The sequence below is a fragment of the Procambarus clarkii genome, chromosome 32 (assembly GCF_040958095.1).
Source record: "Procambarus clarkii isolate CNS0578487 chromosome 32, FALCON_Pclarkii_2.0, whole genome shotgun sequence".
In the NCBI taxonomy this organism is placed as follows: domain Eukaryota; kingdom Metazoa; phylum Arthropoda; class Malacostraca; order Decapoda; family Cambaridae; genus Procambarus; species Procambarus clarkii.
This window is the reverse complement of record NC_091181.1, coordinates 28,089,478-28,113,138: the sequence shown is the minus strand read 5'-3', so window position 1 is coordinate 28,113,138 and position 23,661 is coordinate 28,089,478. Positions and strand designations below refer to the sequence as shown.

Genomic DNA, 23,661 nt, shown 5'->3' with positions numbered 1-23,661 from the left:
ACGGAGTTGTCTTCTTGGTCCTCAGCAGCCCCGACTCGGAAGCAGCGGCGGGAGAGGACCACCTTCACCAGGGCTCAGCTCGACGTGCTCGAGTCCCTCTTCACCAAGACCCGCTACCCGGACATCTTCATGAGGGAGGAGGTCGCCCTCAAGATCAACCTGCCAGAGAGTCGGGTCCAGGTGGGTCTTCCCTCTTGTGCTGACCCGTACTGCTACGGTGGTGAGGGCGGGTTTGGGGGGCACTGTTTGGCTTTCAGGGGATGATATAAGGGGGACTGGACGCCAGTCTTGACTTCAGTAGGGGGGCGGGGGAGGCTAATTTCAGTTAGTCTCAGGGGCTAGATGTAGGTCTCGGTCTCAGGGGACTGGTCTCAGGGGCTATTCTCAGGGGCCTGGGCTCATGGATTGATCTCAAGTACTCATTAATGTCTTTTTCAGTAACCAAATCTGTAGAGTGTTTTCCCGGGGCGTCCCGGAGAGTCGGGTAAGTTAGCGCAGGAATACCAGTGCAAAGTCTTCCTGTCTTGCGTATTGAGAGATACAGAAGTAAACACCATTAATCTACGCAAATAGGCAAGAGTGCCCATGGCTGTGTGCTCCTCGTGCTATGTGAAATGGGTTGAGAATTGTTGTCTTAGCCTTTCAACAAGCTCTTGAGGGATAGGCTGGCGCAGGTCTGGTAGAAGGAGCTGTGGGAGACGTGTTTTCAACACGTTCAGAGTGATGTGTTGGGGGAGGAGTTGGGGGGGGAGGATGGTGAGTGTGTACTCATCTAGTGGAGTACTCATCCAGGTGAGTACTCACACACACACTCACCCCCTCCCCCACCCCGAACACCTCTCTGCGTGTGTGTGTGTGTACTCACCTAATTGAGCTTCGGCTTTTTGTTCCTGAGCCTACTGGGCTCTATCATATCTACACTTGAAACTGTGTATGGAGTCAGCCTCCACCACATCACTGCCTAATGCATTCCACTCTGACACTGAAAAAGTTCTTTCTAACGTCCCTGTGACTCATGTGGGTACTCAGTTACCACCTGTGTCCCCCTTGTTCGCTTACCACCCGTGTCAAACAATTTATCTTTATCTACCTTGTCAATTCCTCTGAGAATTTTGTAGGTAGTAATCATGTCTCCCCTTACTTCTCTGTCTGCCAGTGTCGTGAGGTTCATTTCTCGCAGCCTGTCCTCGTAACTCATGCCTCTTAGTTCTGGGATTAGCCTAGTGGCATATCTGAACTTTTTCCAGCTTCGTCTTGTGCTTGACAAGATACGGGCTCCATGCTGGGGCCGCATACTCCAGGATTGATCTTACCTTACACAGCTTCCTGAAGGCAATTCTGATATTATTCATTTGATGTGGGCTTCAGGAGACAGGTTTGGTGTGATATCAACTCCTAGATCTTTCTCTCTGTCCGTTTCATGAAGGACTCCTATTCTGTATCGTGTGTGTGTGTGTGTGTGTGTGTGTGTGTGTGTGTGTGTGTGTGTGTGTGTGTGTGTGTGTGTGTGTGTGTGTGCGCGCGCGCGTGTGCGTGTAGCTGGCGTGAGCGTCCTGAGGGGAGGGCCCCCAGTCCTCGCCACTTGCCTAAGAGGCCTAGCTGGCTCCTTACACCAGTTAACTCTCGCAATATACGTCGTTACAAGACACAATTCAGGTGCTGGTTCTCACTTAACTGCCTCGACCACCACACACGCAGCCGGACACAGGCGCCAGGACCTGGCCCGAGCTTAACGGACAACCACGACCTGTAATCCCTGGGTGGGAGGGCGCGCGCACGCCCGCCACCACCAGCACCACCACCACCACCACCACCACCATAACCACCACCACCGCCACCATAACCACCACCACCACAACCACCACCACCACCACCACCATAACCACCACCACCACCACCACCACCATCACCATCACCATCACCACCATCACCACCATCACCACCATAACCACCACCACCACCACCACCACCACCACCACCACCACCATAACCACCACCATAACCACCACCACCACCACCACCACCAACTATTCCTTACCAATAAGTCTCCTGAAAATAGCAATATAAGCTCCCAGGTCATGAAGCTTATGAGTACAAATATCCCAGACCTGGAGAAATACACAAGTACCGCCCTCTACCACTCTCTCTACGGACACCCACGGACAGCCACATGCAGCCACATGCAGCCACGGACAGCCACATGCAGCCACGGACAGCCACATGCAGCCACGGACAGCCACATGCAGCCACGGACACCCACATGCAGCCACAGACACCCACATGCAACTACAGACAGCCACGGACAGCCACATGCAGCCACGGACAGCCACATGCAGCCACGGACAGTCACATGCAGCCACGGACAGCCACGGACAGCCACATGCAGCCACGGACAGCCACATTCAGCCACGGACAATCACATGTAGCCACGGACAGCAACATGCAGCCCCGGATAGGCACATGCAGCCCCGGACAGCCACATGCAGTCACGGACACCCACGAACAGCCACATTCAGCCACGGACAGACACATGCAGCCACGGACAGCCACATGCAGCCACGGACAGACACATGCAGCCACGGACAGACACATGCAGCCACGGATAGCCACATGCAGCCACGGACAGCCACATGCAGCCACCGACAGTCACATACAGCCACGGACACCCACGAACAGCCACATGCAGCCACGGAAAGCCACATGCAGCCCCAGACGGCCACAGAAAGCCACATGCAGCCACGGACAGCCACGTGCAGCCATAGACAGCCACGGAAAGCCATATACAGCCATGGACAGCCACATGCAGCCACGGAAAGCCACATGCAGTCACGGACACCCACGGACAGACACATGCAGCCACGGACAGCCACATGCAGCCCCGGATAGCCACATGAAGGACAGACAGCCACATGCAGCCACGGACAGTCACATGCATCCACCGACAGCAACATGCAGCCACGGATAGCCACATGGAGCCACGAACAGCCATATGCCGCAACGAACATCCATGTGCAGCCACGGACAGCCACATGTAGCCACGGACAGCCACATGCAGCCCCAGACAGCCACATGCAGCCCCAGACAGCCACGGACAGCCACATGCAGCCAGAGTCACATGCAGCCACGGACACCCACGGACAGCCACATGCAGCCGCGGACACACACATGCAGCCACGGACAGCCACATGCAGCCACGGACAGCCACATGCAGCCACGGACAGACACATGCAGCCACGGACACCCACGAACAGCCACATGCAGCCACCGACAGTCACATGTAGCCACGGACAGCCACAGTCACGGACACCCACGAACAGCCACATAAAGCCACATGCAACCCCAGACAGCCACATGCAGCCATGGACAGCCACATGCAGCTATAGAAAGCCATATGCAGCCACGGACAGCCACATGTAGCCACTGATAGCCACATACAGCCACAGACAGCCACATGCAGCCACGGACAGCCACGTGCAGCCACGGACAGTCACATGCAGCCAATGACAGCCACATGCAGCCTCGGATAGCCACATGAAGCCACAGACCGCCACAGACAGCCACATGCAGCCGCGGACAGCCACATACAGCCACGGATAGACACATGCAGCCACGGATAGCTACATGCAGTCACGGACACCCACGGATAGCCACATGCAACCACCAACAGCCACATGTAGCCACATACAGCCACGGAATCCCACGAACAGCCACATGCAACACCAGAGAGCATAATGCAGCCACGGAAAGCCATATGCAGCCACGGAGAGCCACATGCATCCACGGAAAGCCACATGCAGCCACGGACCAGCCACGGACAGCAATATGCAGCCACGCACAGCCACATGCAATCACATGCAACCACGGGCAGCCACGGAGTCACGGACAGCCACATGCAGCCACTGACAACCACATGCAGCCACGGACAGTCACATGCAGCAACGGACAGCCACATGCAGCCACGAACACCCACGGAGAGCCACATGCAGCCACGGATATCCACTTACAGCCACGGAAAGCCATATGCAGCCACGGACAGTCACAGACAGCCCTGGACAGCCACATGTAGCCAAGGTCAGACCCGGACAGCCACATGCAGCCAAGGACAGCCACATGCAGCCACTGAATGTCACATGCAGCCACAAACAGCCACGGACAGTCCCGGACAGCCAAATGCAGCCACGGACAGGCACATGCAGCCTCGGACAGGCACATGCAGCCTCGGACAGCCACGGACAGCCACATTAAGCCAAGAACAGCACCACGCAACCACATGCAGCCACGAACAGCCCCGGACAGCCACATGCATCCACAGTCACATGCAGCATTTGACAGCCACATGCAGCCACGGACAGTCACGGAATGCCTCAGACAGCCACATGCAGCCACGGACAGTCACGGACAGCCCCAGACAGACACATGCAGCCACGGACAGTCACGGACAGCCCCAGACAGTCACATGCAGCCCAAGACAGACACAAGCAGCCACGGACAGATACATGCAGCCTCATTCAGCCCCGGACAGCCACATGCAGCCACGGACAGCCACATGCAGCCACAGGCATCCACATGCAGCCACGGACAGTCACGGACAGCCACCAACAGCCACATGCAGCCTCTGGACAGCCACATGCAGCCACGGACAGTCGCATGCAGCCTCATTCAGCCCCGGACAGCCACATGTAGCCACGGACAGCCACATGCAGCCATAGGCATCCACGTTCAGCCACGGACAGTCACGGACAGCCACAGACAGCCACATGCAGCCTGGGGCAGCCACATGCAGCCCCAGAGCGCCACATGCAGCCACAGAAAGCCACATTCAGCCCCGGACAGCCACATGCAGGAACAGAGTCACATGCAGCCATGGACAGCCACATGCAGCTATGGAAAGCCATATGCAGCCATGATATGCCACATGCAGCCACGGAAAGCCACATGCAGCCACGGACACCCACGAACAGCCACATGCAGCCACGGACACCCACGAACAGCCACATGCAACTACGGAAAGCCACGGACAGCCACATGCAGCCACGGACAGCCACATGCAGCCACAGACAGCCACATGCAGCCACGGACAGCCACATGCAACCACGGACAGCCACATGCAGCCACAGACAGCCACATGCAGCCACGGACAGCCACATGCAGCCCTGGATAGCCACAGACAGCCACATGCAGCCACGGACAATCACATGCCGCCACGGACAACCACGTGCAGCCACGAACAGCCACATGTAGCCACGGACAGCAACATGCAGCCCCAGACAGCCACGGACCGCCACAGACAGTCACATGCAGCCACGAACACCCACGGATAGCCATATGCAGCCACGGAAAGCCACATGCAGCCGCGGACAGCCACATGCAGCCGCGGACAGCCTCAGACAGCCACATGCAACCACGGACAGACACATGCAGCCACGGATAGCCACATGCAGCCACGAACACCCACATGCAGCCACCGACAGCCACATGTAGGCACGGACAGCTACGGACAGCCACGAACAGCCACATGTAGCCACGGAAAGCTACATAACAGCCCCAGAGAGCCACATGCAGGCACAGAAAGCCACATTCAGCCCGGACAGCCACATGCAGGAACAGACAGCAACATGCAGCCATGGACAGCCACATGCAGCCACGGAAAGACATATGCAGCCATGGAATGCCACATGCAGCGACGGATAGCCACATGCAGCCACGGACAGCTACATGCAGCCACGGATAGCCACATGCAGCCACGGACAGCCACATGCAGCCACGGATAGACACATGCAGCCATGGAATTCCACATGCAGCCACGGAGAGCCACATGCAGCCCCGGACAGCCACATGCAGCCACGGACAGCCACATGCAGCCACGGACAGCCACATGCAGCCACGGAAAGCCATATGCAGCCACGGAAAGCCATATGCAGCCCCGGACAGCCACATGCCGCCAAGGACAGCCCCGGACAGCCACAGGCAGCCAAGGACAGCAACCTGCAGCCACGGAATGTCACATGCAGCCACGGACAGCCACATGCAGCCACGGAAAGCCATATGCAGCCCCGGACAGCCACATGCCGCCAAGGACAGCCCCGGACAGCCACAGGCAGCCACGGACAGCAACCTGCAGCCACAGACAGCCACCTACAGTCCCGGAGAGCCACGGACAGGCACATGCAGCCACGGACACCCACGAACAGCCACATGCAGCCACGGACACCCACGAACAGCCACATGCAACTACGGAAAGCCACGGACAGCCGCATGCAGCCAAGGACAGCCACATGCAGCCACGGACAGCCCCGGGCAGCCACATGCATCCACGGACAGTCACATGCAGCCCCTGACAGCGACGTGCAGCCACGGACAGTCACGGACTGCCCCAGACAGCCACATGCAGCCACGGACAGAAACATGCAGCCTCATGCAGCCCCGGACAGCCACATGCAGCCACGGACAGCCACATGCAGCCACATACATCCACATGCAGCCATGGACAGTCACGGACAGCCACAGACAGCTACATGCAGCCACGGACAGCCACATGCAGCCACGGACAGCCACATGCAGCCACGGACAGCCACATGCAGCCACGGATAGCCACATGCAGCCACGGATAGTCACGGACGTCCCCGGACAGCCACATGCAGCCCTGGACAGCCACATGCAGCCACGGACAGTCACGAACAGCCCCGGACAGCCACATGTAGATACGGACAGCCACTGACAGCCCCGGACAACCACATGCAGCCACGGACAGCCACATGCAGCCCCTGACAGCCACTTGCAGCCATGGACAGTCACGGACACCCCCGAACAGCCACATGCAGCCACGGACAGAAACATGCAGCTACGGACAGTCACGGAGAGCCCCGGACAGCCACATGCAGCCAAGGACAGCCCCGGACAGCCACAGGCAGCCAAGGACAGCCACATGCAGCCACGGAAAGCCACATGCAGCCACGGATAGCCCCGGACAGCCACATGCAGCCAAGGACAGCCCCGGACAGCCACAGGCAGCCAAGGACAGCCACATGCAGCCACGGAATGTCACATGCAGCCACGGACAGCAACGGAAAGCCACATGCAGCCACGGACAGCCACATGCAGCCTCGGACAGGCACATGCAGCCTCGGACAGGCACACACAGCCACGGACAGCCGCATGCAGTCAAGGACTGCCACGTGCAACCACATGCAGCCACGGACAGCCACATGCATCCACGGAGAGTCACATGCAGCTCCAGAGAGCCACATGCAGCCACGGACTGCCCCAGAGAGCCACATGCAGCCACGGACAGTCACGGACAGCCCCAGACAGCCACGTGCAGCCACGGACAGTCACGGACAGCCCCAGAAAGTCACATACAGCCACGGACAAACATTCAGCCTCATGCTGCCCCGGACAGCCACGGACATCCACATGCAGCCAAGGACAGCCACATGCAGCCACGGACAGCCGCATGCAGCCACGGACAGCCGCATGTAGCCAAGGACAGCCACATGCAGTCACGGACGTCCCCGGACAGCCACATGCAGCCCTGAACAGCCACATGCAGCCACGGACAGCCCCGGACAGCCACATACAGCCCCGGACAGCCACATGCAGCCCCGGACAACCACAGACAGCCACGGACCACCACGGACAACTGAGAACAGCAATGGACAGCCACGGACCAGCCATGGTAGCAGACAACGATACTGAATTGGCTTTAAAGTAAATTGGTACACTTTATCCAAACATTCTGGTACAGAGATGTTTGCGGGTCAACTCGTCCTCTTAAAAATAACGTCACTTTTCGCTCGTATGCTCACTATGGCTTATACCCTGGAAACACAAACCGTAAATGTCTCTATTTTCCGCTTGTTACAACTTGTAATAAAGTTGTTACATCTTGGCTTAACGTGTTTATGACGTATTAGAACGTTGTTACAACTTGCTATATTGGTTGTTATAACTGGTTAGGTGGTGTTAAAACTTGTTCGAACGTTGTACCAACGTCGTGGTTTCGGTGTGTGTTTAGCGGGTACCCAGCTGCACCAAGTAGAGAGAAGACCAGGAGGTGGAGAACACACACAGAGGGCGCCTTGGATGTTCATGTGCTTGAGAGACAGAGAGAACAGGATTCAGCTAGTCAGAACAATGAACAAGACTAAAAACACCGCGAACGACCCAATTCCCTCAACCACATCTTAACTACCCGACTGAATTATCGGGAGCCTTAATAAATCAAAGATAATAAGATAATAAACCAAAGAATAGGGAAAAAAATATGAGCCAAAGTTTGTTCGGTGTTGGAAGGAAAGCAACACGACCGCCAGAAGAACGGTTGCTGCCCGTATAAGGCGATCACGCCGCCTCGCGCCTCTGGGAAGGAAATCTTAAGACCTTTGATGAATGGAACCGCTGACTCACCTCGTATGTCATGAACAGCCGCTGTGACGTCATGTGTTATTTTTTTTTTTTTAGTTTAACTGGGTCGTTGAGAGAGTTGCTGGCACTTGTCTCGTGACCTGGCACTTGTCTCGTGACCTGGCACTTGTCTCGTGTCCTGGCACTTGCCCCGTGTCCTGGCACTTGCCTCGTGTCCTGGCACTTGTCTCGTGACCTGGCACTTGTCTTGTGTCCTGGCACTTGCCTCGTGTCCTGGCACTTGTCTCGTGACCTGGCACTTGTCTCGTGACCTGGCACTTGTCTCGTGACCTGGCACTTGTCTCGTGACCTGGCACTTGTCTCGTGACCTGGCACTTGTCTCGTGTCCTGGCACTTGCCCCGTGTCCTGGTACTTGTCTCGTGTCCTGGCACTTGCCCCGTGTCCTGGCACTTGTCTCGTGTCCTGGCACTTGTCTCGTGTCCTGGCACTTGTCTCGTGTCCTGGCACTTGCCCCGTGTCCTGGCACTTGTCTCGTGTCCTGGCACTTGTCTCGTGACCTGGCACTTGTCTCGTGTCCTGGCACTTGTCTCGTGACCTGGCACTTGTCTCGTGTCCTGGCACTTGTCTCGTGACCTGGCACTTGTCTCGTGTCCTGGCACTTGTCTCGTGTCCTGGCACTTGTCTCGTGTCCTGGCACTTGTCTCGTGTCCTGGCACTTGTCTCGTGTCCTGGCACTTGTCTCGTGTCCTGGCACTTGTCTCGTGTCCTGGCACTTGTCTCGTGACCTGGCACTTGTCTCGTGTCCTGGCACTTGTCTCGTGTCCTGGCACTTGTCTCGTGTCCTGGCACTTGTCTCGTGTCCTGGCACTTGTCTCGTGACCTGGCACTTGTCTCGTGTCCTGGCACTTGTCTCGTGTCCTGGCACTTGTCTCGTGTCCTGGCACTTGTCCCGTGTCCTGGCACTTGCCCCGTGTCCTGGCACTTGCCCCGTGTCCTGGCACTTGCCCCGTGTCCTGGCACTTGCCCCGTGTCCTGGCACTTGCCCCGTGTCCTGGCACTTGCCCCGTGTCCTGGCACTTGCCCCGTGTCCTGGCACTTGCCCCGTGTCCTGGCACTTGCCCCGTATCCTGGCACTTGCCCCGTGTCCTGGCACTTGCCTCGTGTCCTGGCACTTGTCTCGTGTCCTGGCACTTGTCTCGTGTCCTGGCACTTGCCCCGTGTCCTGGCACTTGCCCCGTGTCCTGGCACTTGCCCCGTGTCCTGGCACTTGTCTCGTGTCCTGGCACTTGCCCCGTGTCCTGGCACTTGCCCCGTGTCCTGGCACTTGTCTCGTGTCCTGGCACTTGCCCCGTGTCCTGGCACTTGCCTCGTGTCCTGGCACTTGCCCCGTGTCCTGGCACTTGGAAGACATCAATAACCATCCCCAGGAAGCAACCCCCAGGCAACAGTTGATCAACTCCCGGGTACCTATTTACTGGAATCGAACCTGGAACCTACACTTTCACCCGCACCACCGCCAGTCACCCAGCTCCCGCACACACGTCCTCTGGCCAACCCAGTACCCACCCACGCCGCCCACGCCTGCCGCCCGCACGCCCACACCCCGGAGAGAGAGCAGTGGGGGCCGTGACAGCCGCCAGCAAGCCAGCATTATCCCCCCCACCGCACCCCGGCCGCTCCACGCTCGCATCATGACTTCATAAATGATGCTAAAATATAACGGCAAATAAGTCTTGGTTGGTAGTGAATATAAGCCGTGCCTACCTCCCCCTCACCCTCTCCTGGCTTCCCTCCTCCCTCCAAGCCTCCCTCATAGGAGGCCACTTCCCTCCCAAGATCTCCATCCAACCTACGCCCCCATCCCTCTCCGTTCCATCATGCCCTGCCCCATTCCATTTTTTTCACCCTCTGACTCTTCCCAACTCTGAATTCTTAGTATTCCTTCATCTCGCGAGCACTGCAATGCAACCGCCTCTTCTCGCCCTGAAACCGCCCTTTCCCTTCGCTACAACAGCTTCTCACCCGCTCTAAAACCGCGTTTCTACCTTGCTACAGCCGCCTGTCCCCGCCGCAGCTGCCTATCGTGGCGCGGACCGCAGGTACACCAGCGGGGTGGCTGGCGGTGGAGGAGAGTGGTGTGGCGGAGGACGAAGATATGTTTGGATGAGAGAAAATGGGTTGCATGGGTGTACACAGCGGAGGAGGAGGGGGGGGGGGGTGCGTCTTGTGTAATCCGTCCACAAACAACACTCGGTCTGGCTCGCTCCCCTGATCCCCAGTTTATTACACGGTCCCGAGCCACAACACACACCAGGGGGGGGCTGGGGGGAGGAGGAGGCCACATCACACACCAGGGGGGGGGCTGGGGGAAGGAGGCGGCCACAACACACACCAGGGGGGGGGGGGCTGGGGGGAGGAGGAGGCCACATCACACACCAGGGGGGGGGGCTGGGGGAAGGAGGCGGCCACAACACACACCAGGGGGGGGCTGGGGGAAGGAGGCGGCCACAACACACACCAGGGGGGGGGCTGGGGGAAGGAGGCGGCCACAACACACACCAGGGGGGGGCTGGGGGAAGGAGGAGGCCACAACACACATCAGGGGGGGGGGCTGGGGGAAGGAGGCGGCCACAACACACACCAGGGGGGGGGGCTGGGGGAAGGAGGCGGCCACAACACACACCAGGGGGGGGCTGGGGGGAGGAGGAGGCCACAACACACATCAGGGGGGGGGCTGGGGGAAGGAGGCGGCCACAACACACACCAGGGGGGGCTGGGGGAAGGAGGCGGCCACAACTAACACCAGGGGGGGCTGGGGGAAGGAGGCGGCCACAACTAACACCAGGGGGGGGGCTGGGGGAAGGAGGAGGCCACAACACACATCAGGGGGGGGGCTGGGGGAAGGAGGCGGCCACAACACACAAGAGGGGGGGGGGCTGGGGGAAGGAGGCGGCCACAACACACACCAGGGGGGGGGGGCTGGGGGAAGGAGGAGGCCACAACACATACCAGGGGGGGCTGGGGGAAGGAGGCGGCCACAACACACACCAGGGGGGGCTGGGGGAAGGAGGCGGCCACAACTAACACCAGGGGGGGCTGGGGGAAGGAGGCGGCCACAACTAACACCAGGGGGGGGGCTGGGGGAAGGAGGAGGCCACAACACACACCAGGGGGGGGGGGCTGGGGGAAGGAGGCGGCCACAACACACACCAGGGGGGGGGGCTGGGGGGAGGAGGAGGCCACAACACACATCAGGGGGGGGGCTGGGGGAAGGAGGCGGCCACAACACACACCAGGGGGGGCTGGGGGAAGGAGGCGGCCACAACTAACACCAGGGGGGGCTGGGGGAAGGAGGCGGCCACAACTAACACCAGGGGGGGGGCTGGGGGAAGGAGGAGGCCACAACACACATCAGGGGGGGGGCTGGGGGAAGGAGGCGGCCACAACACACACCAGGGGGGGGGCTGGGGGAAGGAGGCGGCCACAACACACACCAGGGGGGGGGCTGGGGGAAGGAGGAGGCCACAACACATACCAGGGGGGGCTGGGGGAAGGAGGCGGCCACAACACACACCAGGGGGGGCTGGGGGAAGGAGGCGGCCACAACTAACACCAGGGGGGGCTGGGGGAAGGAGGCGGCCACAACTAACACCAGGGGGGGGGGGCTGGGGGAAGGAGGCGGCCACAACTAACACCAGGGGGGGCTGGGGGAAGGAGGCGGCCACAACACACACCAGGGGGGGGGGCTGGGGGAAGGAGGAGGCCACAACACACACCAGGGGGGGGCTGGGGGAAGGAGGAGGCCGCAACACACACCAGGGGGGGGCTGGGGGAAGGAGGCGGCCACAACACACACCAGGGGGGGGGGGCTGGGGGAAGGAGGCGGCCACAACACACACCAGGGGGGGGCTGGGGGAAGGAGGCGGCCACAACACACACCAGGGGGGGGGGCTGGGGGAAGGAGGAGGCCACAACACACACCAGGGGGGGGCTGGGGGAAGGAGGAGGCCGCAACACACACCAGGGGGGGGCTGGGGGAAGGAGGCGGCCACAACACACACCAGGGGGGGGGGGCTGGGGGAAGGAGGCGGCCACAACACACACCAGGGGGGGGCTGGGGGAAGGAGGCGGCCACAACACACACCAGGGGGGGGCTGGGGGAAGGAGGCGGCCACAACACACACCAGGGGGGGGGGCTGGGGGAAGGAGGCGGCCACAACACACACCAGGGGCAGGATTACATAACACCATTTCACAGAGACATCACAATAACGTAACTCAGTCGGTTAAGGCAGCGTCTGGGATGTTCTTGGACGTAGGTTCGAATCCTCGTCACGGCCCTTGTGGATCTGTTCATAACACCATTTAGCAGGGTTCCCCCCCCCCCTCCCCCCTCCAAAAAAAGAGACAATGCTTAGCCTATTCCCATGATCGTCTTGAGAAGTGTGAAGATGTTTGGCAAGTCCTTTCTCTCTCTCTCCAGACCTGATTACCCGACCCGCCCAGACCGGAATGGCTTCAAGGTCAGACACAAGCCAGTGGCCTCCTCCCAGAGCCTTGACCGCCCTTGAAATACTCCTCAAGACGTCGGAGAGGCAAATCCTTCCAGATTAAGCATCGGTTTCTGCAGAGCGTAAAATTACTCTTTACAAGCGTATTTACATATAGAGCTTCGCATTGAGAGATCCAGGAAGACTTAGTCATTTGAGCTAAGTAGCAGTAACGAGGCAGCGTGCCCACATCAACGTGCATTATGTTGCGCTGCGATGCTCTTGCTCCCAGTTGTATTCCCTTCATATTCAACAATTTTACTTCAAATTCACCTACTCCCTTAGCTGATTCTCTAGCTAATTAGAACCGGTTATTTACACAGCCAGATCCGAATCACTCGTGTTTACTTCGTGACTCTTGTTCGTTAAATACCACTTTCGTTAGTGACAGCATTTTGTTTTATTATAGGAAGGTTTTTTTTTGTTTACTTTCATTATATATAGCCTCCCCCGGCTTGATACCTTCTTATGATAATTACTTACTTGACTTTCATTATATATAGCCTCCCCCGGCTTGGTACCTTCTTATGATAATTACTTACTTGACTTTCATTATATATAGCCTCCCCCGGCTTGATACCTTCTTATGATAATTACTTACTTGACTTTCATTATATATAGCCTCCCCCGGCTTGGTACCTTCTTATGATAATTACTTACTTGACTTTCATTATATATAGCCTCCCCCGGCTTGGTACCTTCTTATGATAATTACTTACTTGACTTTCATTATATATAGCCTCCCCCGGCTTGGTACCTTCTTATGATAATTACTTACTTGACTTTCATTATATATAGCCTCCCCCGGCTTGGTACCTTCTTATGATAATTACTTACTTGACTTTCATTACTTAAAATATAATATAGTAACAAAGGAAATTATTAAATAATACAAATAGCAAGAGATAGAAGACAAAATAAGTATTCAGAGAAACATATAAAAGCAATGAGAGTAGTTTAAAACCACGGCTGTTCAAGTTTATTTCAAATTCAGTACATAATACGAACCAAACATCCTACCAGCATTTCTAACACCATTAGACCACTACAACATATAACCCAAAACCGAGGCTCAATCACTCTAGGAAATGCCGTAGTTCGCCAGTCTTAATCCGGGAGCTTATCTCAAATCCTACCTGTCTGTAGGGTTATCTCCACACTCCCACGCAGGTCGAGGCCCAGACGACCACCTCCTTGTACCCCCACACACCAAGATCTTGCCCAAAATGAAAATAAACTGCTGCTGAATCATGGCAGCTCCACAATTAATTACCAATTCTCTTTTCTGCAACCAGTAGTTTCAGGCGTATAGCCTTCCCGGTTTGGTGCCTTCTTTTGATAATTACTTACTTCAGGCGTGTAAACACTGGATATTGTCTGGTATTTAGCGAGACTGGAAACTGGTATCACGTACCATTTTATGCAAATGAGTGGGGGGGGGGGGTTGGAGATGGGGGATTGATTCCATACCTGTCTATGACTATCCCCGAACATCCAGCAGTCACCCTGCAAAGTTTGATAAGGCTAGCCACAAGCGTTTGGTCTCCAACCTCGAACAGACAGACATTCTCCCTCATGGTTATTATATATATATATATATATATATATATATATATATATATATATATATATATATATATATATATTATATTATATTATATTATATTATATATAAAATATTTATTATCCGATTTAGACCATTTATAATTTATGATTTACACCACCTACAATTCTAATTTCTTCTGTTTCGTCCCCCAAAATATTCGGGACACATCATAAAAACACCATTATGTTAAGCTGCTATTGTCTTTCATCGTGGAATTTTCCTCCACTTTGTTTTGTTTTTCTTTATCTGAATCAACAAATAAGACGTATTGTCTTGAGCCATTCCTGCCTCCTTACACAACGTCTTATCCAACATGTTCTTTTTAACTCTATTTTAAAACTTCATTCACTCATTGTCTAGTTTCTTAGTGGCTTTCCTAGCTCAAATTCTTTAACTTAACTGACGAAGCAGCTGTAGGGCGTTGAGCATTTCTGAGCGACTGATATAGAGCTGATGCTGCACTATAGAGCTGATGCTGCACTATAGAGCTGATGCTGCACTATAGAGCTGATGCTGCACTATAGAGCTGATGCTGCACTATAGAGCTGATGCTGCACTATAGTGTGATGCTGCACTATAGAGCTGATGCTGCACTATAGAGCTGATGCTGCACTATAGAGCTGATGCTGCACTATAGTGTGATGCTGCACAGACTCTGGGATGCCGCACTGTACCATCTTGTCGTATGATGATTGTCCTATGTTGATGTGGGTGACTACATTCCACCTTTGTCGATGTCTTTATTTAACAGCTATTGATTTTGGAGACCCGAGTCTGCGGTGGAGCATCGAACGTTGGTCTTGCATTCACACGAGAATGTGAAGGTAAGTTGCAAGGTGGTAATCTGAAGGCAGGAAATGGTATAGTCCGGAGCTGTGGTTCTGGGTCGTCTCCGCACTTCGACGCTCCCAGAAGTCTTGAGCCGCCCTCACCAGTATGAATAATGCGTGATCGCAGATATACTCAGGCGCTCTTATTGATCCCAGCGGGATGCGTAACTCCAAGAGGAGACATTGTGGTGCTCTTCTTGGTCCCAGCGGGATGCGTAACTCCAAGAGGAGACATTGTGGTGCTCTTCTTGGTCCTCTGCCTCCGGCGCTCTGCTTTTCCAAAACACAGAAAAGCATAACTAACTGCCTTCTTCTCTTCCTTCTTCCTTTTCCCTTGTCCTATTCCTTCCTTCTCGTACCTGCATCGTAGATACAGTTGGCTCAGGCGAAAGATATTGAGGTATAGCAATGGCGCGAGAGGGAATTGCACCCTGTGTCTTGGTCGGCCTCCTCACAGACAGCGTCCCTCCAGATGGCAGCAGACGATGACTGCCACCATCACAAGTCTTCCCAGTAGAGGTGCCAGCCTGGCATCCCGAACATTCCCATGGATGCCATCCGTCGGTGACCTTCGAGCCAGCTGTCAGAACCCCCCCCCCCCCAAGGGGCCAGATGCAATGGGGTTGGGGAAGAGGTGGGGGCTTCCTCCCCTAGTATCAGTCGAGTCTCAGCACGAGGTGACTTTTGTGGCTTGCTGAACCTTCCTAAAGTATTGGCTGGTACTGGGTATAGCAAGGCCCGTGGGCTTGACCTGTGATCCTGCCCCTCCCCTGGGGGCCACCAGTGGTTGCAGCTCTCTCTCCGGACCATTGCATTTAACTGTCGTCCTGCAGAGAAATAATAAAGGGGGTTTAATATTGCAAGATTAAATAAATAGGTTAAGATTAAATAATAGGGTCTTGTGCAGGCGAAGTGATGCTGCACAATACTGGACGTTGTAATGCTGCACAACACCAGACGTCGTGATGCTGCACAACACCAGACGTCGTGATGCTGCACAACACCAGACGTCGTGATGCTGCACAACACCAGACGTCGTGATGCTGCACAACACCAGACGTCGTGATGCTGCACAACACCAGACGTCGTGATGCTGCACAACACCAGACGTCGTGATGCTGCACAACACCAGACGTCGTGATGCTGCACAACACCAGACGTCGTGATGCTGCACAACACCAGACGTCGTGATGCTGCACAACACCAGACGTCGTGATGCTGCACAACACCAGACGTCGTGATGCTGCACAACACCAGACGTCGTGATGCTGCACAACACCAGACGTCGTGATGCTGCACAACACCAGACGTCGTGATGCTGCACAATACCAGACACAAAACATTAGAGAATAACAGCATAATCATATCTGTGGAATCATGTTCTTAGGTCACGAAGATTCATCCCATCCTCTCTCCCCCCCTCTCCACTCCAGCCGTGGCATCTTCGACGTCACCTCGAGGAAGGTTTAAGATGCAGCCTCCCAGTTGCCCCCAAGAGTGTGGGCGGGGCAGCAGTGAGAGGAGTTGCGGGCTAATCTCTTTATATTCTCACCGCTAGTCTTGTGGCTCTGCTCCCCCTGATGCTGCTTCCTTACCTTGCTCCTTCCCTGGCGTCGTTTTCATCCTCCTTGGCGTCGTTTTCATCCTCCTTGGCGTCGTTTTCATCCTCCTTGGCGTCGTTTTCATCCTCCTTGGCGTCGTTTTCTCCAATGGCGTCGTTTTCTCCATTGGCGTCGTCTCCTCCCCTGGCGTCGTCTTCCCCCTTGGCGTTACCTCCTCTCAGCCTATTTAGGTCAGTTATAATGGAGGAAATCTATGACAAGTTATAACAAAACGAATTTGTTTTAATAATTTCTTGAAGTGTCAGTTCCTCGCCTCGGCTTAACTCTTATCTTTTTACTTCAAGTAATTATTTCAATTCCATTTTCGAAATCTATTTTGTTTCTAATTTCTTTGACCTTTGTCTTAGTTCCCCAATTTTTCTTGACAATTTTGTTTCGTAAATATTTGATGTAATTCGTTTGTATAATTTATTCCGTAACAACTCAGCCGTTCAAAGCTCGTCTGGTACTCTTAAGTTGATCATTAGTGGCCGGAGTGTGCTTGAGGGAGGCAGAGCTTTGCCTTCACGCTGGTCTGGGAGACCTCCTCGCCTGCTGCTGCGTCCAGCCACTTGGGCTGGACGGTAAGAGCGACGGTCTCCCTTCATACAGATCGGCGTTCAATCCCCGACCGTCCAAGTGGTTGGGCACCATTCCTTTCCTCCCCCCGTCCCATCCCAAATCCTTAACCTGACCCCCCTTTCCAAGTGCTATATAGGCGTATTGGCTTGGTGCATTCCCCTGATAATTCCCTCCCTCCCTCCTCGCCTACTGCAGCGTTGTCTGCACTAAACCACACTCTTATATTTTATACACATTATTAAACATATTATCTCTCTCTCTACTCTTTCTCTCTCTCTCTCTCTTTTAAACTAATACTAGGGTTCTGCTACAGGATTTACATTAAAATTCCTCTCTCTCTCTCCCCTTTCTTTCTCTTTCTCCCTTTCTCTCGCTCTCCCCTCACCTTTCTTTCTCCCTCTCTCTTTCTTTCCCTCCCTTGCCGCTGGACGCTTCCTTGAACATGTAAGCGACTTTACCCTCCCTTTTGGCGAGCATTTCCTCCACACACCTAAAGTTTTTGTTGGTCCGCGAAGCGTTCTTCCTCTCTGCTGGTCTCACTTCCTTGTGTGTGTGCGTCTGCGTTTGTCTGTCTCCTCGGCCACAACTCCCTGGGCCCTGATCTATCTGTTTCCTCGGCCACAACTTCCAGGACCCTGATCTATCGGTCTCTCCTCTCCTACAACTCCGTGGGCCCTGATCTATCTGTCTCTCCTCTCCTACAACTCCGTGGGCCCTGATCTATCGGTCTCTCCTCTCCTACAACTCCGTGGGCCCTGATCTATCGGTCTCTCCTCTCCTACAACTCCGTGGGCCCTGATCTATCTGTCTCTCCTCTCCTACAACTCCGTGGGCCCTGATCTATCGGTCTCTCCTCTCCTACAACTCCGTGGGCCCTGATCTATCGGTCTCTCCTCTCCTACAACTCCGTGGGCCCTGATCTATCTGTCTCTCCTCTCCTACAACTCCGTGGGCCCTGATCTATCTGTCTCTCCTCTCCTACAACTCCGTGGGCCCTGATCTATCTGTCTCCTCGGCCACAACTCTCTCGGTGTTCCTGCTGATCTTCTGTCTACGTTTGTAATGGCAGCTCCCATGGCGTCGTCTCCTTAGTAGATTGCTGGGGAGGTATTATAGCAGGCAACCTCTTCTATATTTGATATATTTCCTCTTCCATCCCCAGGCCTCACCCTCTCGCATGCTTGAGACACTTCCTATTGAGGTGCCCCGAGCGCCTCGCAGTGAGTCAGTCCTCTTCACAACGACTTCACTCAATTCAAGGGAATTCTGAGCGAGGAAGTTCAAAACTTGAGTTGAGTTAACTTACAGATCTCTCTCTCTCTGCCTTTCCCCATGTCTTCCAACTTTCTAAATCACTCTCACACTCACTCTCACACACATTCTCTCACACACACTCACTCACTCTCACTCTCACTCTCTCACTCTCTCTCTCTCTCTCTCTCTCTCTCTCTCTCTCTCTCTCTCTCTCTCTCTCTCTCTCTCTCTCTCTCTCTCTCTCTCTCTCTCTCTCTCTCTCTCTCTCTCTCTCTCTCTGACCTTCGTCTTCTCCATCCTCCGCTGTTCAAGTTAAGTGCATAAACTTAAGACAGTCTCCCCTACTTGCGGCAAACTCCCTATCTCGTAACTTCGCCTTCCCAGACAGGGCGGAGGGTGCACGAATCAGGTTCCAGGAAATTAATGCGTCTTAAACCTCAGGAATACGATGGTCCTGAAGAGTAATGAAACTCGGGGAATCAATCTTATTCCAAGTATAAGGCGGCGCACTCGTCTCCAGACGCACCGTCGACTCTGCTGAGTACAAGCAGTGTTGGCGGAGCGCTCAGGTCTGCTGGCATCTCTCCCTTCAGGAGCCCTCGTGTGACGTAGGTCGCTATACCTGGTGGAGGAGGATGGCGGATCTCTCGCTCGAGCTGCTGCTGTTGTCTGTCTCATGCTGGCCGTAGTGACGGTGATAAGTTATAGTTGTCTGCCGCCTTGAGCTGTGGCGGTGGTCGAGGCGCTCACAACAGGAGCCTCCTACATGTCACATTCCTTTCTGGCTCGTCGCGCAGGTGAGATCATTAAGGTGTGACCACCATCTTGGGGCCCCTGTAACTGCCCAGGTTCTTACCTGGGCAGCCCCCCATTCCCCCGCGTGGCCGTGAATGTCCAGGCCCCCCTCCTCTTCTGCCCTTCCTTCCGTCACCCCCCCCCCCCCCTGCCTCTTCCACCTCTCCCTCCCTCAAAAAAAAAAATGCTCACGGCAGATTGAAAGGAGGTGGGGCTATCAGGGGTGCTGGTGGGAGTAGGGGCAATCAGGTGGGGGTGGGGGGGAGAGGACAGCGGCAGATCCGACGGACGAAGACCGAGTCACGCCTCTCGTGCGCCGCAATTCATGGCAGGAAGGCAGTCTCGTGTCATTAGTAGATTGCTGGCCATAAAATGGGGACGTATGACCTGAAGCAACGTGTAGGGCGAGGCGTGTCGCTGCTCTTGGCGGGAAGGTCTCGTCCCGCCACACACACACACCTGATAACTGCCTCGGGGCGACGGAGGGGCGTGGGGCGTCGCCGGCCGGCCTGCACGTGGCTGCTAGCATAACTGCGGCCGGAGACGAGGGCGAGACTCCAGCAACAGCTCAGCTTTAGTGTATGGATCTTGCTCGACGTGGCCAGATGTCCGCCAGGTCCGGCCACCACCCGGCCCGCCCTACACTCTCTCCACCACTCAACAATAAACAAATAAAACGTAGATTTTTGTGTTGCTGTTGTGTATTTTATTTTTGCTTTGAGGAGGACACATATTTCGTAATAATACTGTTAATTTTGTGTTTGTCAGTGTAGGTGGCGGTGGTTCGGGCAGGTGTGACGTTCGCAGCCACAGCTGTGGTGGCCGCGGGCGGTTACTGTACAATACACAGGTGTCGGCACTGGGGCTGTACTCGCACCGATATAATTCCTCACATGACACAATAACAAAACAAATTAACATGCATTAGTTGGAATATTTGATGAATGAGCATTTTAAATATGCATGAAGGTCACAGAGGCGCGATGACTGGTGGCCTGTTGTTAGGTAGTGTTTGTATCATGTTACTGTTCCTGTAGTGACGGACTGTGTGGTACCGGCAGGTGTGGTTCAAGAACCGTCGCGCCAAGTGTCGGCAGCAGCAGAAGCAGCAGGCGGCGGGGGCGGAGAAGACCCCCAGAACAAAGAAGGTCGCTAAGTCTCCGCCGCCCTCCTCGCAGACCTCCCAGCAGTCGGGCCAGACCACAACCGGTGGTGTAGCCGCCACCCCGCCGCCACCAGGAGGCGGCCACAGAGATGCCTCGCCGCCCTCACCGCCGCCCTCTGTCAGCTCTGCCCCGCCCTTGCCTCTCACCCCGTCTTCCACCGCCCATACCTCCTACAACCCCATCTGGTCGCCAGCCGCCATCCCGCCAGCGGGGTCGGCGTCCATCCCGCCCATGGGGGACCTGATGACGCCGCCGTGCCTAGATCGTGGCGGCTACGGCGGGGTGAGTCAACAGGCGGCGGCGGCGGCGGCCTGCTACCAGAGCTACGCCGCCCCCTCCTACTACTCCAACATGGACTACCTCACACCCATGTCCCACTCCCAGATCAACGTCCCGGTAGGTCCCAGCACACCTGTACAACAAACATGACTTACAGTACACATACACAAGTTTCTTTATCAAATACATGGGCTAAACGTGTGTTTTCTTTCCACAGGTGAGCTCGATGGCCTCTCTCAACCCCATGGGAGGCGGCGGAGGCCAGCAGATGGGGTCCCACTCGGGATCCGGGCTGGGGTCATCGCTGGTGTCTTCTTCCTTGGGCACATCGTCGCTGGGGTCGGCGGGGTCCCTGGGGTCTAGTCAGTCCCTCAGCCCCAGGACACCGCCCACGGTCAACTCCCTGACGCCGCTGCCGCCGGACTGCCTCGAGTACTCCGACAAGAACGCCGCCGCCTGGAAGTCCTACCAGAGCTTCCAGGTATTGTGAGCTGGCACGCCCGGACGCTTCACCACGGCCCCTGCGTACCCACCAATATCTTGAAGTGAAGGACTCGAACACACAATTCATATTTGCCGCGGACTCGTACGAGAAATATGAATTATGATAATGCAAATAAGGGTGATTATCGGAGATTCGAAGAACCTAGTTTCTCCCTAAATACAGTGTAAAGAAACGCTGGTAATGTCAGCGCCAACACCTTATGCACTCACGCACTCGGTCCGTCTCTCCCACCGGCACACCTCCACGCATATACTCAGTTACTTTTTTATTAATAATTTGCCCATTTGTACAGAAAGGAGATCTGAAGGCCAAAATAACTTGATGTGATGTTTAGTATCACAGGGGTGACTTATATTGCTGGATGCTGTCCGCCTGGATTTAGTGCCCCCGGTGCCTGGACTTGGTGCCCCGGTGCCTGGACTTGGTGCCCCGGTGCCTGGACTTGGTGCCCCGGTGCCTGGACTTGGTGCCCCGGTGCCTGGACTTGGTGCCCCGGTGCCTGGACTTGGTGCCCCGGTGCCTGGACTTGGTGCCCCGGTGCCTGGACTTGGTGCCCCGGTGCCTGGACTTGGTGCCCCGGTGCCTGGACTTGGTGCCCCGGTGCCTGGACTTGGTGCCCCGGTGCCTGGACTTGGTGCCCCGGTGCCTGGACTTGGTGCCCCGGTGCCTGGACTTGGTGCCCCGGTGCCTGGACTTGGTGCCCCGGTGCCTGGACTTGGTGCCCCGGTGCCTGGACTTGGTGCCCCGGTGCCTGGACTTGGTGCCCCGGTGCCTGGACTTGGTGCCCCGGTGCCTGGACTTGGTGCCCCGGTGCCTGGACTTGGTGCCCCGGTGCCTGGACTTGGTGCCCCGGTGCCTGGACTTGGTGCCCCGGTGCCTGGACTTGGTGCCCCGGTGCCTGGACTTGGTGCCCCGGTGCCTGGACTTGGTGCCCCGGTGCCTGGACTTGGTGCCCCGGTGCCTGGACTTGGTGCCCCGGTGCCTGGACTTGGTGCCCCGGTGCCTGGACTTGGTGCCCCGGTGCCTGGACTTGGTGCCCCGGTGCCTGGACTTGGTGCCCCGGTGCCTGGACTTGGTGCCCCGGTGCCTGGACTTAGTGCCACGGAGCCGGTCGAGTGGGGTGGTTGGATAGACTCGCCTGCAGCGCTGAGCACTGAGAGGCTCTGAACAACGATCTCCTTGACTCACCTGCAGAGCTGAGCGTGACACTCCTACTATTGTTGCAAATTGCTCGTCATCATTGTATAACTTTTGTTCACGCCATTTACTTAATTGATCTATAAACGTAAAATACAATTATCAGGCTTCACTGAAAAATAAAATAAAAAAAAGTGTTTTATCGTCGTTTTGAAATGACTTATTCATTTTGACAATGAATTGCGGCTCGTTTTAATATCAACATAAACGAGAATTTTATTAAAGCTCCGAGAGATACAGGTTTATTTGACCAGGAAACAAGAACAAGAGTGGAAGTCTTGATACTCTATTTTTTGTTTTGTATCTCGTTGTATTTTACGTGTTGTGGCAACAATGTGAGAAGCAGGTAGAGCATGAGGTGTGGGAGAGAGCAGGTGGCACTCCTGCAGGCACTCCAACGGGCCATGACCGCCGCTGCACGCTACAGTGCCCGGAGAGTGGGCTGTGCGCGGTTGGCCTTCACGCCTGCGGTCGGGCGAAAGCCCCCCCGGAGCATTGTTGAGGATGATGCAGGGGAGGTCAGCAGGGCGTGGCTCTCAATGGTGTCGATCCTACTATTCCGTTCAAGGCCCCACTCACAGGGTCCTCCGGCGCGGCACTGAGGGCAGCCATTCAGGCCCCACCACCCCCCACCACCACCACAGGGTCCTCCGGCACGGCACTGAGAGCAGCGGAAGGATCAGGCGTCCCACCACCTGCTGCCCTGAGCGTCTACCTACCTCGTGTAGCTTCCAGGGATCAACAGCCCCGCGGCCCGGTCTCCTACCAGGCCTACCCTTATATCCTCGCTGTCCTCTGGCAGGACAGCATGCAGGACGCTCCGGCTAAGCACTGAGGACTGCTGACCGGATGAAACGCACCAGATCCCGTACCGGACAGTTTATACTTGTGTTGTTAAACTGACCTCAACATTGACTCATCTGTTTTATAA

At 55.9% G+C, this 23,661-nt stretch overlaps 2 protein-coding genes across 3 annotated transcripts in view; both read left to right on the top strand.

The window, feature by feature from the left end:
• Positions 1-21,959, top strand: part of LOC123750198 (homeobox protein OTX2) — a 223,601-nt gene extending 201,642 nt beyond the window's left edge. For both annotated transcript variants that reach the window (XM_069335057.1, XM_069335058.1), the window contains 3 exons: positions 29-180; positions 20,645-21,145; positions 21,246-21,959. In XM_069335057.1, the coding sequence (XP_069191158.1) occupies positions 29-180; positions 20,645-21,145; positions 21,246-21,518 (926 nt within the window). In that variant the 3' untranslated portion in view covers positions 21,519-21,959. The remainder of the gene's footprint in view (positions 1-28; positions 181-20,644; positions 21,146-21,245) is intronic.
• LOC138370491 (elastin-like) lies at positions 21,626-22,700 on the top strand. Its single transcript, XM_069334861.1, has 2 exons — positions 21,626-21,650; positions 21,916-22,700. Exons 1-2 carry the CDS (start codon positions 21,626-21,628, stop codon positions 22,698-22,700), a joined length of 810 nt encoding a protein of 269 aa, XP_069190962.1.
• Positions 22,701-23,661: the final 961 nt, after the last annotated feature.

What these genes read in the sequence shown, in the direction of transcription:
- LOC138370491 (XM_069334861.1), top strand. Translation starts at nt 21,626, where the DNA reads ATGAATTATGATAATGCAAATAAGG. An exon ending in TTATGATAATGCAAATAAGG is followed by an intron (nt 21,651 to 21,915) that starts GTGATTATCGGA and finishes GCCTGGATTTAG; the next exon opens with TGCCCCCGGTGCCTGGACTT.